The following is a 14907-nucleotide window of genomic DNA, read 5'->3' on the forward strand; positions in this document are numbered from 1 at the left end:
CCACCTTTGTTCACACAGAAAATGATGCTCATGCACTAGATACAGTCTTGGGAGCATGTCCAGGTTTTGACAAAATTCTCTCCTCCCCAACACTTTTTTTTCCCCCAGAACATTCAGGCAATACACGACCCTAGCTGTTGGTTATGCATAATGGAATGAAGTCTGGTTTGCAGATGAGGACATCAAAGTGGAAGGGGCTGGTACCAGTTTTTTATGACTTGATAAAGCAACCAATAGTCCAAGTTTACCTGCAGCATTTAAAAATGTATGACTTCTATAATATGGAGAAAAACCATTTTGTATTAAGATGAAACAAAACAAAGACTTTGGCTTTTTTATTTGAAAGTGAGATAATTCATAGATAGTAACCCAAATTTTCCCATATGCATCACAGTGTATTCTCTAGTATTAGTAGAAACTAATCATTCTTTATAGGGAAACTTTAGCATTCACTGACAACAATTAAGATGCTATATATATATAATATATAATATATATTTTATATATTTATGTATTATTTTAAATAAAAATACATGAATCAGTAAATTTTTAAAAATTAGACAGTATTACAAACTGTAGGTCTAAGAAATATATTACATGTGAACTGTGCTAAATGGTTTGTTTAAATATCCAGAGATCGCTGACATCAAGCCAAGTCTCAAACCCAACACTCCCTTCATTAAAAGCAATTTCTATTAGGAGTCACAACAGAACTTGAAATTGCTTATCTATGTATGTGTTCTGTTCTCACTATTATAAAGCCAATCAACAATCATTTTAGCTTCATGATTATGTTATGAACTTACCTTATGCCAAAATAGCAGGCGTAGAGCATGGTCAACAGATAGTTTTGAACATCTTAATAACAAAGCCATCTATTTTTCGCATCTATGCTGATGGTGTAAATGGCCCCAAACTGTCAGTAACTCTTCCAAAGCACATTTAATAAATGTGGAGACACGGACTAATATTACAGTAAATCAATTCACATCTCCTATGTTCACTATACCTGTTAACTCTATAAAAAAATGTGAATTAAGGAAGCCAAAGTGAAAACAGTACCCAGAAATAATTCTGAATTAGCCAAAGTAGTAAAATAGAACATTATACTCGACAGTCATACACTCATACATATGTTTAAAGCACAATCACTAATTTTTTTCCCTGAATTGTCCAGGTTTAGCTACAAACTTACTATTACTGGTGAACTTTGGTCCTCTTTAACAGAAATTAGAAATATTAATTCACATACTTTTTTTCTCAAACCATTACTGTAAAATTTTATATCTTAAGAATCCATAATTTTTACATCCCTTGAGAAACAATATATAATATTGTTTTAATCAAATTTACTAACTGTAAAGAAGTATCTGTGTCAGAGTAAAGAAGATAAGAAAAAGATACGCTTTACTCTCTTGTATCATTATGTGTAGGGCTCACATAAGTATGTATGTAAAACACAATTACTACTTTTTGTTAGTAGGTATGCACTGTCAGCCTCAAAATTCAACTGGCTAACATTCCTACCAAAGCAAAAATGCAGCTTTTAGAAAAACAACCTACACTAGCTCATTAAATAAGTGAACACAGAAAGCATTTAGACTCTGTTAACTTGCCAAACTAATAATGGTGGAAAACGAAACAAAACTCTCCTGCTCTTTGTAGGAAAATTACCTCCCAAGCATCATTCAGACATTTCAAGCCCAACCATCAACCTTCTCCACCCACGTGCATCTGACATCAACTTGACCTAACGGGTACTACCATGGTTTCTGAGACTGCGAAGAATCACAGCAGGGAGGCTGTGGGCCTGCCACCCTGTCACTACCTCGGCCTCTAGCTCCTTAACGTGGGCCCTGAGCATGAGGGGTGGCACTTTCAGAAGCAGGTCAAGAGGCAGCAAAGCTGAAGAAATAAAAGGGGGAAAGATATGAGACTTTAACATACAATACATTGAATTTCAGGGAGCTATGGATGATTTTACTGCCTCCAACACTAAATTACCTGGTCTTGGTCTTGAACCTATTCCACCAGTGAAGTCTCTGAAAACAGAATTAGAAGGATTTATTCGACTTGGATTGTGACTAACATTTACTGAAAACCTATACTCCACCATGGTTCACGTGTGAACATAAAGGTACTTTTCTCTGAGGATGCTCTCAAGAGTTCAATAAAGAGTGAAAATAAACATATTTGAAACCAGAGCAGAGCAGACACTCTATGACCAAGGCCTCTTCCTGCCACAGTTGTTCATAAGCTCTAAGAATGATTCCGAGCCTAAACCTTACTACCTTGAGTGATTTTCTTGTCACATTTAAAATCAAAACAACTCATTTTGTATTAGAAAGAAATGACATTTAAAATTTTACATGTAATATTTTCCATGCTTTAGTTCTGCTGTCTTGAAGAAGAAATTATCACTATTCCTATAAAATGAGATGAGTTTTGCATTTAAGAAGACTATATTTTTCCTTAATTCCCCAGTGTTATTAACATCATTCATTTGCCCTACCCTAAAATTCTCGATTTCCTGATCATTTTGCAACTTGTCAGCGCCTTCCACCTAGTGGAAGAGGCATAAGACCCTACAAAGGGGAGCCATGAATAAACTTCAACCTTGTTTTTTTCTCTACTGTAATCAAGTCAATTTATTTTTCTTTTTAAAATTTTTAATAGACTTTATTCTTTTAGAGCAGTTTCAGGTTCACAGCAGAATTGAACAAAATACAGAGCTCACACATTGCCCTCCCCACCCACACGTATATACCCCCCTTCCCTCAATATCCCTCATCAGTGAGGCATATTTGGTACAGTTGATGAATGAACATGGGCACATTATTTTCAACCAAAGTCCATAGTTTACATCAGGGTTCACTCTTGATGTTGTACATTCTATGGGCTTTGACAAATTCATAATCACATGTAGCCACCACTATAGTAACATACAGAATAATTTCATTGCCCTAAAATCCCTTGTGCTCCATCTATTCATTCCTCCCTCCCTCCCTCTCCCCAAACCCCTGGAAACCAGGATCTTTTTATCGTTTCTGTAGCTGTGCCTTTTCCAGGATATGATTTGGTTGGAATCATACAGTTTGTAGCCTTTTCAGACTGGTAGAGCCAATTTCTTATCAGTTTTTTTTTTTTTTTTAGTGAGAGAAGAATCACCTATGCCCTGACAAGTTATGAGAAACATATTTCAACTTAATGCAATGCAACAAAGGTGCATCAAATATCTGAGTGGAGTGGCAGATGCCTACACAAGCAGTGCACTGAACCTCTGTCCATATATGGACCACATCTGCTTCAGCTCTCCACTCCTCTGGGGCAAAGGGCCTGTGCAGGGAGGAGGGAAAAAAATGCACTTACAGGAAGAGAGCCAGCCTAAGCTTGACCCTCAGGACTTCTGCTATGGCAACTTGGGAGTGGACCCCACCCCTAATAGGGCAGTGATGGCCACTGAGCCAAGAGGAAGTCCTGCCTCAGATCTGGTGCCAGCTCTAGCTCTTCCATCTCCAGCCCCACCTCCTACCAAGGTGATAGCTACCAGTACACCCTGAGGAAAGGGGTGAGTTGCAACAACATCAAATCCAGCTCTCCCACAAGAGGCCCTGGGCACATGCAGTTTGCATGGGGATGGTCCCACACAAGAACACCCATTTCAAGACTGCAGTGGATAACTGTCTCATCTCAGTTTGTTGAGGCAGAGAGAAAGTTAAGCAAACTAAAAAGTCAGAGGAACTACTCTCGATTAAAAAGCAAAAGGAACCCTGTGAAAATAAATAATGAAACAGAAATAAACACTAAATCAGATATAGAATTCATATGTAGGTAATAAAAAAGTTAACTGAATAAAGGAAAATAATTGATTTCAACACTGAACATTTTAACAAGAAATTAGAAAATATAAAAAAAAGACTCAACCAGAAATGAATGACTCAATAGCTTAAATAAAAAAACACACCAGAAGAAATAAACAACAGACTTAGTGATACAGAAGACACATAAATGATCTGGAAGACAGAATAATGGAAATCACTGGATCAGACATCAGGAAGAAAAACACATTTTAAAGAAGAGTGTAATTTAACAGATCTCTAGTATAAAATTAAGGATTCCAACTTTCACATTATAGGGGTTCCAGAAGGAAGGGGGGGATCAAAAAATACTTGAGGAACTTATAGCTGAAAACTAAAAAAGTGAACAGATATTTAGGTACAGGAGCACACAGAGTCTCAAACGAGATGAAACGAAACACCAAAACATAGCATAACTAAAATGGCAAAAGTTAAAAATAGAGTTTTCTAAAGGTAGCAAGAGAAAAACAGTTGTATACAAGGGAATACCCATAAGGCTATCAGCTAATTCTCTGCAGAAATTTTGCAGGTCAGAAGAGAGTGGCATGATATATCTAATGTACTGAAAGGGAAAAACCTGCAACCTAGAGTACTCTGCCCAGCAAGATTATCATTTAGAATAGAAGGAGAAATAAAAAAACTTCTCAGACAAGCAAAAACTGTAAGAATTCAGTAATACTAAACCTACCCTAAAAAAATGTTGAAGGGTCATTTCTAAATGGAAAAGATGCAAGAATCCACCAGAAAAGGAAAATCACAATAGGGAAGGCAAATAAATAAAAGGATTGATGATACTTAAATAAGACAGTACAACACAGATTCAAAAAAAACTAAATTATTTTTGTGAAAGCAATTATAACTACAATTAACAGCAAAAGGATAAACACGAATATGTAAACTAGGACACCAAAATACATAATTTGGGGATAGGGTGGTAAAAATGTAGATCTTTTAGAATGTGTTTGAATTCACATGACCATCAGTTTAAAAAAAGTAGATACAGTTATGGGTCAACAAACTTGAAAACCAGGGTAACCACTAAATGAAAACATACAGAAGATTCACAAAAACCAAAAAGAAAGGACTCAAGCATAATACAAAATGAAACCATCAAACCATAAAAGGAAAAACAAAATGAAGAAATGATGAAAGAAGAATTACAAAGTCAAACAGAAAACAGGGTTTAACATGAAAAAAGCACATACCTATCAACAATTACTATAATGGCAATTGATTAAATGCTTCAATCAAAAAATATACAGTGGCAGATTAGATTCTTAAAAAAGGACCAACAATATGCTGCCTACAAGGGACTCACTTCAGGGTGAAAACCATACAGACTGAAAGTGAGGGGATGGAAGAAGGTATTTCATGCAAATAGAAACTACAAGACAGTGAAGGTAGCGATACTTATATCAGACAAAACAGGCTTTAAAACAAAGTTCATAAAGAAAGGCAAAGAAGGATATTACACAATGGTAAGGGGTCAATAAAAGAAGAGGATATTATACTTGTTCTGCTATATAGACCCAATTAAAGAACATCCAAATACAAATACTAAAAACATATACTAACAGACATAAAGGGAGAAACGGACAAGAAAACAATAACAGAAGACTTTAACACCACACTGACATCAATAGACAGACCTTCCAGACATAAAATCAATAAGGCAACAGAGGGCCTAAAGGACAAAATAAGCCAGTTGGACTTAACTGATATCTTCAGGGCACTATGTCCAAAAAAGCCCAGAATACACATTCTTTTCAAGACTGCATGGAACATTCTCTAGAATAGACCAAATATACTAGGTCACAAAATAAGCCCCAACAAATTTAAGAGGATAGAAATTGCAAGCATCTTTTCTGACCACAACAGTATGAAACTAGAAATCAACCACAGAAAGAAAGACAACGGGAAAAAATGAACACATATACACTAGATAGCATTCTACTACAAAACCAATGGGTCAATGATGAAATCAAAGAAGAAATCAGAAAATACCTCGAGACAAATGACAATGAAACACAACCTCACAAAATCTCTGGGATGCAGCAAAAGCAGTTCTAAGAGGGAAGTTCATTGTAATGTAGGATTTCCACAAAAAAAAGGAAAAATCTCAGACAACCTAATATACCATGTAAAAGAATTAGAAAAAGAAGAACAAACAAAACCCAAAGTCAGTATAAGGAAGGAAAGAGTAAAGATCAGAGAGGAAATAAACAAAATAGAGATGAAAAAAAAATACAAAGGATCAATAAAACCAAGAGCTAGGTTTTTGAAAAGCCAAACCAAATGAACAAGCCTCTAGACCAGCTCACCTAGAAGAAAAGGGAGAGGACCCAAATAAAATAAGAAATGAAAGAGGAGAAACAACAACTGATACCACAGAAATAGGAAAAAAAACTGTAAGAAAATACTACAATAGTTACATGCCAACAAATTAAACAACCTAGAAGAAGTGGGTAAGTTTTTAGAAACAGCCTGCCAAAACTGAGTCAAAGAGAAACAGATTAATTTGAATAGACCAATCAGTAGAAGTGAAATACAATCTGTAATAAAAACAAAACTCCCTGAAAGCAAAATCCAGGGCTGAACAGCTTCACTGGGAAATTCTACCAAATAAACAAAGAAGAACTTATATTTATCCTTCTGAAACTTTTCCAAAAGATTGAAGAGGAGGGAACACTCCCAAAGTCATCCCACGAAGCCACCATCATTCTCATACTAAAACCAGACAAAGACTACAAAAATAAAGAAAATTATAGGCCAGTATTTTTTTATGAATATAGATACAAAAATCCTCAACAAAATATTAGCAAACTGAATCCAACAGAAAGAGGATCATACACCATGATCAAGTTGGATTCATTCCCAGGATGGTTCAACATACACAAATCAATCAATGTGATACAGCACATTAACAAAAGACAAAAACCACATGATCATCTCAATAGATGCAGAAAAAGCATTTGATAAAATTCAACATCCGCTGATGACAACTCTCACCAAAGCAGGTACAGAGGGAACAAATCTCAACATAATAAAAAGCCATTTACAACAAACCCAGAGCCAACACTACACTCAACAGTGAAAAGTTGAAAGCCTATCACTAAATTCAAGGAACAAGATGAGGATGCCCATTCTCACCACTTCTACTCAATATAGCATATAAAGTCCTTGCCACGCCAGTCAGACAAGAAAAAGAAACAAATGTATCCAAATTGGAAGGGAGGGGGTAAAACTCACTATTTGTGGGTGACATGGTACTCTATATAGAGAAACCTGAAGACTCCACACAAAAATCATTAGAACAAATGAATTCAGCAATGTAGTAAGGTACAAGATTAATATACGGAAATCTGTTGCACATCTTTACACTAACAATAAAATAGCAGAAAGAGAAAGTGAAAAAACAATACTGTTTAAAATCACACCAGAGTATATATCTGGAGGGAACTCTATTGCAAAAAGATACATGCCCACCAATGTTCATAGCAGCACTGTATACAATAGTCAAGACATGGAAGCAACCTAAATGTCCATCAACAGATGACCAGATAAAGAAGTTGTAGTATATTTATGCAATGAAATTACTCTGAAATAAAAAAGAATAAAATATTGCCATTTGCCAGCAACATGGATGGACCTAGAGATCATCATTCTAAGTGAAGTAAGCCAGAAAGAGAAAAGAAAAATACAGTATGATATTACTTATATGTGGAATCTAAACAAAAAAAGAGAAAAAAGGACACTACGATCTCATCTACAAAACAGAAACAGACTTGCAGACTTAGTAAACAATCTTCTGGTTACTGGGGAAAGGGGGTGGGAAGGAATAAATTTGAGGGTTTGAGATTTACAAATGCTAGCCACTGTATATAAAAATAGACTTTAAAAAAGTTTCTTTTGTATAGCACAGGGAACTATGTTCAATATCTTGTAATAATGCTTAATGGAAAAAAATTAAAATGAATATATGTACATATATGCATGACTGGGACATTGTCCTGTACACCAAAGATTCACATTGTAATTGATTGTACTTCAATGAAAATAAAATAAAATCACACCAGATTATAAAATAGAATAAAATATAGCTAGGTATAAACTTAACCAAGGATGTGAAAGACCTATATGCTAAAAACCATAAAGCACTGATAAAGGAAATGAAAGATGATACAAAGAAATGGAAAGATATCCTATGTTCTTAGATTGGAAAAATTAATATTGTCTAAGGGCTGTACTACCCAAAGCATTCTACATATTTACTGTGATCCCTACTGAAATACTCAGAACGTATTTCACGGAACTAGAACAAACAAACCTAAAATTTGTGTGGAATCACAAAAGACCCAGAATTATCAACGCAATCCTGAGGAAAAAGAAGAAAGCTGGAGGCATAATCCTTCTAGACTCCAGACAATACTACAAAACTTCAGTAATCAAAACAGCCTGGAATTAGCACAAGAACAGACATATAGCTCAATGGAACAGAATAGAGAGCCCATAAATAAATCCACAATTGAGAAAAGAGTGGTGCTGGGAAAACTGGACAGCTACATGTAAAAGAATGAAATCAGAACAATCCCCCAGACCATGCATAAAAATAAACTCAAAGTGACTTAAAGACATAAATATAAGACATGATGCCAAAAAAATTCCTAGAAGAGAACATAGGCAGAATACTCTTTGACATAAATTGTAGCAATATCTTTTTGGATCTGTCTCCTAAGGCAAAACAAAGAAAAGTAAAAATAAACAAGGAACATGATCAAACTTAAACGCTTTTGTCCAGCAAAGGAAACCACAGACAGACAAAATGAAAAGACAGCCTATGAAATGGGAGAAAATATTTGCAAATGATATGACCAACAATGGGTTAATATCCAAAATATACAAAAAGCTCGTAATACTCAGCATTTTTTAAAAAGCACAAACAACCCAATTAAAAACAGGAAGAGACCAGAATAGACATTTTTCCTAAGGAGATATTCAGATGGCCAACAGGCACATGAACAGATGCTCAACACCGTTAATCATCAAACAAATGCAAATCAAAACCACCATGAGATATCACCTCGCACCTATCAGAATGGCCATTATCAAAAAGTCTACAAATAACAAATGTTGGACAGGATGTGGAGAAAAGGAAAACTTCATAAATGATTTTAGGAATGTAAATTGGTGCAGCCCCTATGGGAAACAGTATGGAGGTTCCTCAAAAAGCTAAAAATAGAACTACCATGTGATACAACAGTTCCATTCTTGGGTATGTATCCAGAAAAAAAAACATTGAAAAGATACATGCATCCCAATGTTGAAAGGAACAGTATTTGCAATAGCCAAGCAATCCATCAACAGATGAATGGATTAAGAACATATGGGGGGTGTGTGTGTGGGGGGTGTATATTCACATATATGAATATTATTCAGCCATAAAAAAGAATGAAATTGTGCCACTTGCAGTAACATGCATGGATGTGGAAAATATTATGCTTAATGAAATAAGTCAGATACAGAGGGACAAATACTGTATGCTATCCTTTTACGTGGGATCTAAAATATAATATAAACATTTATGTAAAACAGAAACAGACTCACACATATGAAAAACATACTAGTGGTTACCAAAGGGGAAAAGGAAAGGGGAGGGGTAAATTAAGGGAATGGAATTAAGAGATACAAACCTCTATGTATAAAATAAACAATAAGGACATATTGTATAGCACAGGGAATTACAGATATTATCTTGCAATAACTTGAGAAGTAGTACAACCTACAAAAATACTGAATCACTATGCCGTACAGCTGAAACTAACACAATATTGTAAATCAAGTGTACTTCACTTAAAAAGATACTTTGTTTAAGAAAAAAATGTGCTACTGGGTATGTGTGAAATAGACCTCTCTGGCTAGGCTGAGTTGCTTTCAACTTTGCTGCCCCTTCATAGAATTCTAAGTTACTCTTTAAGAAACTTCAGGGAATCTTTAAAAATAACTATCACATATTCATTTATTCATTCATTCAAAAATATTTAGTAAGCGCCCACTGTGTGTAGGCAGTGTGCTAGACACTGGAGATGGGGTGCTGAAAAGAAATAGTTTCTATAATCTTGGAAGTTACAAGATTGCACAGGTCGAGCAGAAAAACTGTTCATATCTCTGGGAATTATATCACAGATCACAGGAAAACAGTAATCTGTAATTTCAAAATAGATCAAACTCTTAATCAGAAAGGACAACTTTTAACGATAAAGTTGTTTAGTCCACAAGGGTGGACAAAGATGGAAATTATTATGCAGAGCCTGAGGACAGTCTGCCTCTAGACTGGACCAGATTGAATGTTTATGTCCAATAAAACATTATGGCTGCAGAGAGTAGTTTCCATGACAACGCAAGCTAGAAAAGATAGAAATGGTTTAACACAAAGAAGACATTCCAGAAACGTTTTATGGTGAAAAAGCTTATCATAATGAAGCTTGTGTCCTCTGAAAGTTTTGAAATGGGCATTGACCAACAGCACTTCAGACTGATAAAACAGAATTTCAGAGAAATGGAAGGTTAAAAAAATTCTGAAAGGTCATCACTTCCAACTCTCTTCAGCCGTGGTGCGACTTTATGCAGAATTCATAAGCCACACCAGAAACTGAAGCCCTGACTATGAGTGTTAGCCTACGACTCCCACCCCAGACCACCCCATGAAAGGTGGCAATTGGAGGTACTAGCTTTGTAATGTTTATAACCAAGTTTGCAATGATTGTTTCAATGGGAGGTAGATTATCTGGATAATTATCTTGTCAGGGGAGTCTTGGTCATGAAGGAGATGGAATCTAGAACTTGATACCTCATAAATTCTTTCAAATATCTCTCCGAAAAAAGGAAATATTTTCACATGCATTGTGAGTGCAGCACATCATTTAATTCAATCTTGTAAAGCAGTCAACACACTAACGCTGATAAAAAGAAGAGACATTTAACCTTATGAAATGAGAGTCGTGGCTTACACATTAAGATGATGCAACCACACCATCTGAGCTAACTAGGGTTTTAGAGCAGGAGAGTCTCTTTCAGGTGGTGATGCTCATAAACACGTCCCATGTGAAGAAGTGACACTATGGAGAGTTGACTTCTCCGGCTCAGTAAGGGCCTCTTATCCACCTATAACGTTAATGGAGCTGGTACCACTACAGGAAGGGGTATGGCACTCCTGTGGCTCTCCACCTGTCCTCCACTGACAGCTAGAAACTAATAAGCAATAAGCCAGGGAATTTTAGAACTGTCACAGAAAAGGAATACAACGGTCTTACTGACAGTAAATTGTTGTTGTAAAACTGCTTGATTGTGACATTGGTGGATAGGCCAGGTCAATTCTGGCAAGTATTTATTCAACTTAAATGAAACTAGATCTGGGCTTTGAAAAGGGAGTTGAGGGGCGAGAACAGCATCAAGTCAAAATAAGCACGATTCTGCTACCGTGAGGCCAGATCCCAAGGTCCTGAGGTTACACAAGGTCTTTCGAGTCACATGTATGATACTGGATGGTCACAAACGTTCACAATCATCTTTATACACGAAGCCTGGAGTCAGGGTCACATCTTTGAATACAGTTATGCATACCCTGATTTATCAAAGAAGCTGTGAACCGCAGGCATCTCTGATACCCCAAATATCCCATGTCTAAAACCAGCCTTCCTGTGCTACACTGTTGCCTTGGCAACAGGATGCAAACATGCATGGAAAAATCTTATTGCCTGAGCAACAGGATCTTTAAAAAGGTCTTAATCTGTGACTATGGCAAAGGCTGTAGGTTTAAGCCAGTAGGTAAGGTTTTAGTCATATTACAGAGAGAGACACAGAATTTACACTAAGATAACAGTCATTTATCCATTAAATGACAAGTATTTGTGACCTGGGGAATGCAAAGATGGGCCAGCCATAGTCTGCTTTCTGCCAGCACATGGTAATAAACACTAATTGATGAATCAACTGATGTTCTTAAGAGGATCATAATACAGTGACCAAAGCTTACTGGGACTTGAGTGCATGTATTAAAGAGGCTGCAGCCTCTGTGTGTATTACCAAATTTTACTCTGTAGAATAATTTCTTGTAAATTGAAATAAAGTGCTATGATACACTGAATTAGAACTATCAACACATATATCAACTAAGTGAGACTATAAAACCCAGACAGAAACTGATAAAGACCAAGCCCATTTGTAATTTTCCCCCAGCAAACTGAGGCAGGAAATTTTACACCATTTAGATCATTGAAAATGATTAAAGTTGTAAATTTCAAAGACCGTCCTAATTGTTGAACTTTTAAGAACTTTTTTCATGACACAGACATCAACTCAGCTTTTGGTTAACTCTGTCTATATGCAAATAAAAAATCAAGTAAACATTAACAATAAGGATATTTATTCCACATAATTATTGTAAAATAGATAATATTTTGTGCTCATTAAGACTTTGACCATGAAAAGTCAATTCCATTTTCCTTCTTAACTTCTTCTAATTTTGGATATGTACATATCAAAATAAGAGACGATTTCCACAAATACTATAATTAACTTCAACATGTGAGTTCAAATCTCTCAAACTGGGAATGTAAAAATGCTACAACCGCTTTAGAAAATACTTTGAGAGTGTCTTAAAAAGTTAAGCATACACCTACATATGACCCAGCCATTTCACTAATAGGTATTTACCCCAAAGGAAAAAAGTGTATGTCCATACAAACACAAGCGTTCATAGCAGCTTTATGTGTAATAGCCAAATACTGGAACTCAAATGTCCATTAACAGATGAACGGATAAACAACCCATGGTATAGCCACACAATGGACTAATACTTAACAGTGAAAAGGAATGAACTGTTGATACACAAAACAACACAGACAGATTTTGAAATAATCATCCTGACTGCAAGAAGTCCAGACAAATGACAGTATGTACTATATAATTCCATGTATATTAAATTATAAAACACAAACCAATCCACAGTGCAGCAAGCAGACCAGTGATTGCCTGGGGTGGGGGGTGAGCAGCAGGAGCAAAGGGGACAAATGGGCACCAGGACACTGTTGGATGGATATGTTCACTATCTTAATCGTGATTTCACAGGATGTGCATACTCAGAACATCTATTTTCACACTTTAAATAAGCGCAGTTTATTCTGTGTGAATTTTACCTCTTTGAAGCTGTTGAAACCAAGTAATTTCTCCCATTCTCATTCAAAAAATTTATTCAAAAAGACCATCAAAAGATCTGTGTGCATTCATTAAAAGCAATATTATAAGAAGCATACCATTAAGTTAATTTTCATCTGCCTTTTGTTACTTAATGGATGGAACTTAAAAGTAAGGGAGATGAAGTTATCTTACAGTCCTGTATCTTTAGGAGTGCTAACCAGTTAGCCCTCGAGAGAGTATGAGTGACTGTAGTTAAATCAGCTACTTGGTGACAACTCAAATTGATAAAAATTTGTAGGAGTATCCCAAGGGACACTATTTACAACTCTGCAATCACATGTGAAGAATAAAGATGTAAAATCAAATCTCTGTTCTTGCAAACCAAAGGCATAACTAAAAGCAAATTATCCTGAGTGAATACTGAATGACCTGTTTATTGTCAGCAAACGTGGGTGACCTGGAAATTCTCCACGGGCTACTCATATACTATTAGAAAAGCTACACTGACACCTCCAGGTCTTCTGGGAATGGCTGCTACATGACATCCTGATACAGGAGACTTAGTACCTGAAGCCCTGGGAATGGAGATTGGAGACTCTGCTTTGAATGAGTGAAAGGCTGCAATTCCAGAGCCAAGGAATGCAGCACTTGCCACTGATTCAATACCTCAGCTTTGCGTATGGCTTCCAGTACTTTTGGAGATTTAGGGATGAAGAGCTGAGATCTGGGAGGAGGCTGGCAAGAAAAGGAGCCCAAAGAAATCATTTTCTGGTTTCAAGTGACTTCTGCTAAATAGTTCAAAGAAGGAATATGGACTTCTAAGAGCTGGAGCCTCTTTCCAGGCCTTGCCATAAATTATATTCCTGAAAAAATTTTACCAACTGACAATGTCTTTGATCGCATCACCAGGGTGCCTTCCAGTTCAATATCAATTTTTCTTTCATCAGCCTTGAGAATCCAGTACTTCCCGGAGGAGGCAGGAGTTCCCCTTCCTAGTTCCATTTGCTAATGTTGTATCCATTTGCCTGGTCCATTTGCTCAAGAGAGTCTATCTCAAGTGGCTAGGGAGGTGTCTTGGTTCTTTAGCAGGCAATTGGCTTAAAGCTAGCTCCTGGTATCTGAGATGACCGAAGCTGAGCGTATATGCTTACATTTTCTCTCTACACTGTTCAGCCTGAATCAAGACTGAATTCTAAATCCTGGAAGTTGTGCTCAGATCAAGTGTGCTCCTCTCTGTGGCTTCTTCTCATTGGGACCAACTCCCTTGTCCTAGGGGCCAATGAGGCTCCTCCTGGGTCTCGTCATAACTGATTTCCCACTGAATGCATGGCACAAAAAAGCCAAAAGTATCCACAGGCTTTATTTTCCATTTATCTTTATTATATTTTGTAGCTCTGCCATCTTCTTTCGGATTCTAACTTTACATTTAGCTTTTAAATACAGTGCGGGAGGGGTTTATGTTTTATACCAATAAACCAAGAAACCCAGGATAATTCTAAATAAATTAGGTTGCAAATAACTTCAGCCTTATTTAATGCCTTTTAAAGAATTATAAATGTATGTTGGAGTGGTCTCCTTTTAATTCATAGAAGCTCTAGGGGTAACCTGGAAGGAAGTCAAAAAGTTACTCAAATTCTCTCCTCTTATTTGGTATGAATTGTAGGCTATCTCTTGCCATGTATTTTCTTGTCATTCTGCCTGTGTCTCCCCTACACTGTGAGTTCCCTGAGAGGTGATAGCATGCCTTAAACCAGCCTGTGCTCCGTGATGGGTGTCACACTGGCCCACAAACGGCGCAGCTTTAGCTCAGATTCTATTCACCAGTTCACATATGCACATGCCTTCTGACTCTTCA

At 36.5% G+C, this 14907-nt stretch overlaps 1 protein-coding gene across 1 annotated transcript in view; it reads right to left on the minus strand.

Moving 5' to 3' along the window:
- LOC140686647 (serine/threonine-protein kinase Nek10-like) overlaps positions 1-14907 on the minus strand; it is a 133941-nt gene that overhangs the window by 30178 nt on the left and 88856 nt on the right. The window contains 2 exon segments of the mRNA XM_072940850.1: positions 1765-1905; positions 2005-2042. Coding sequence (XP_072796951.1) covers positions 1765-1905; positions 2005-2042 — 179 coding nt within the window.

The sequence above is a fragment of the Vicugna pacos genome, chromosome 17 (genome assembly GCF_048564905.1).
Source record: "Vicugna pacos chromosome 17, VicPac4, whole genome shotgun sequence".
Lineage (NCBI taxonomy): Eukaryota > Metazoa > Chordata > Mammalia > Artiodactyla > Camelidae > Vicugna > Vicugna pacos.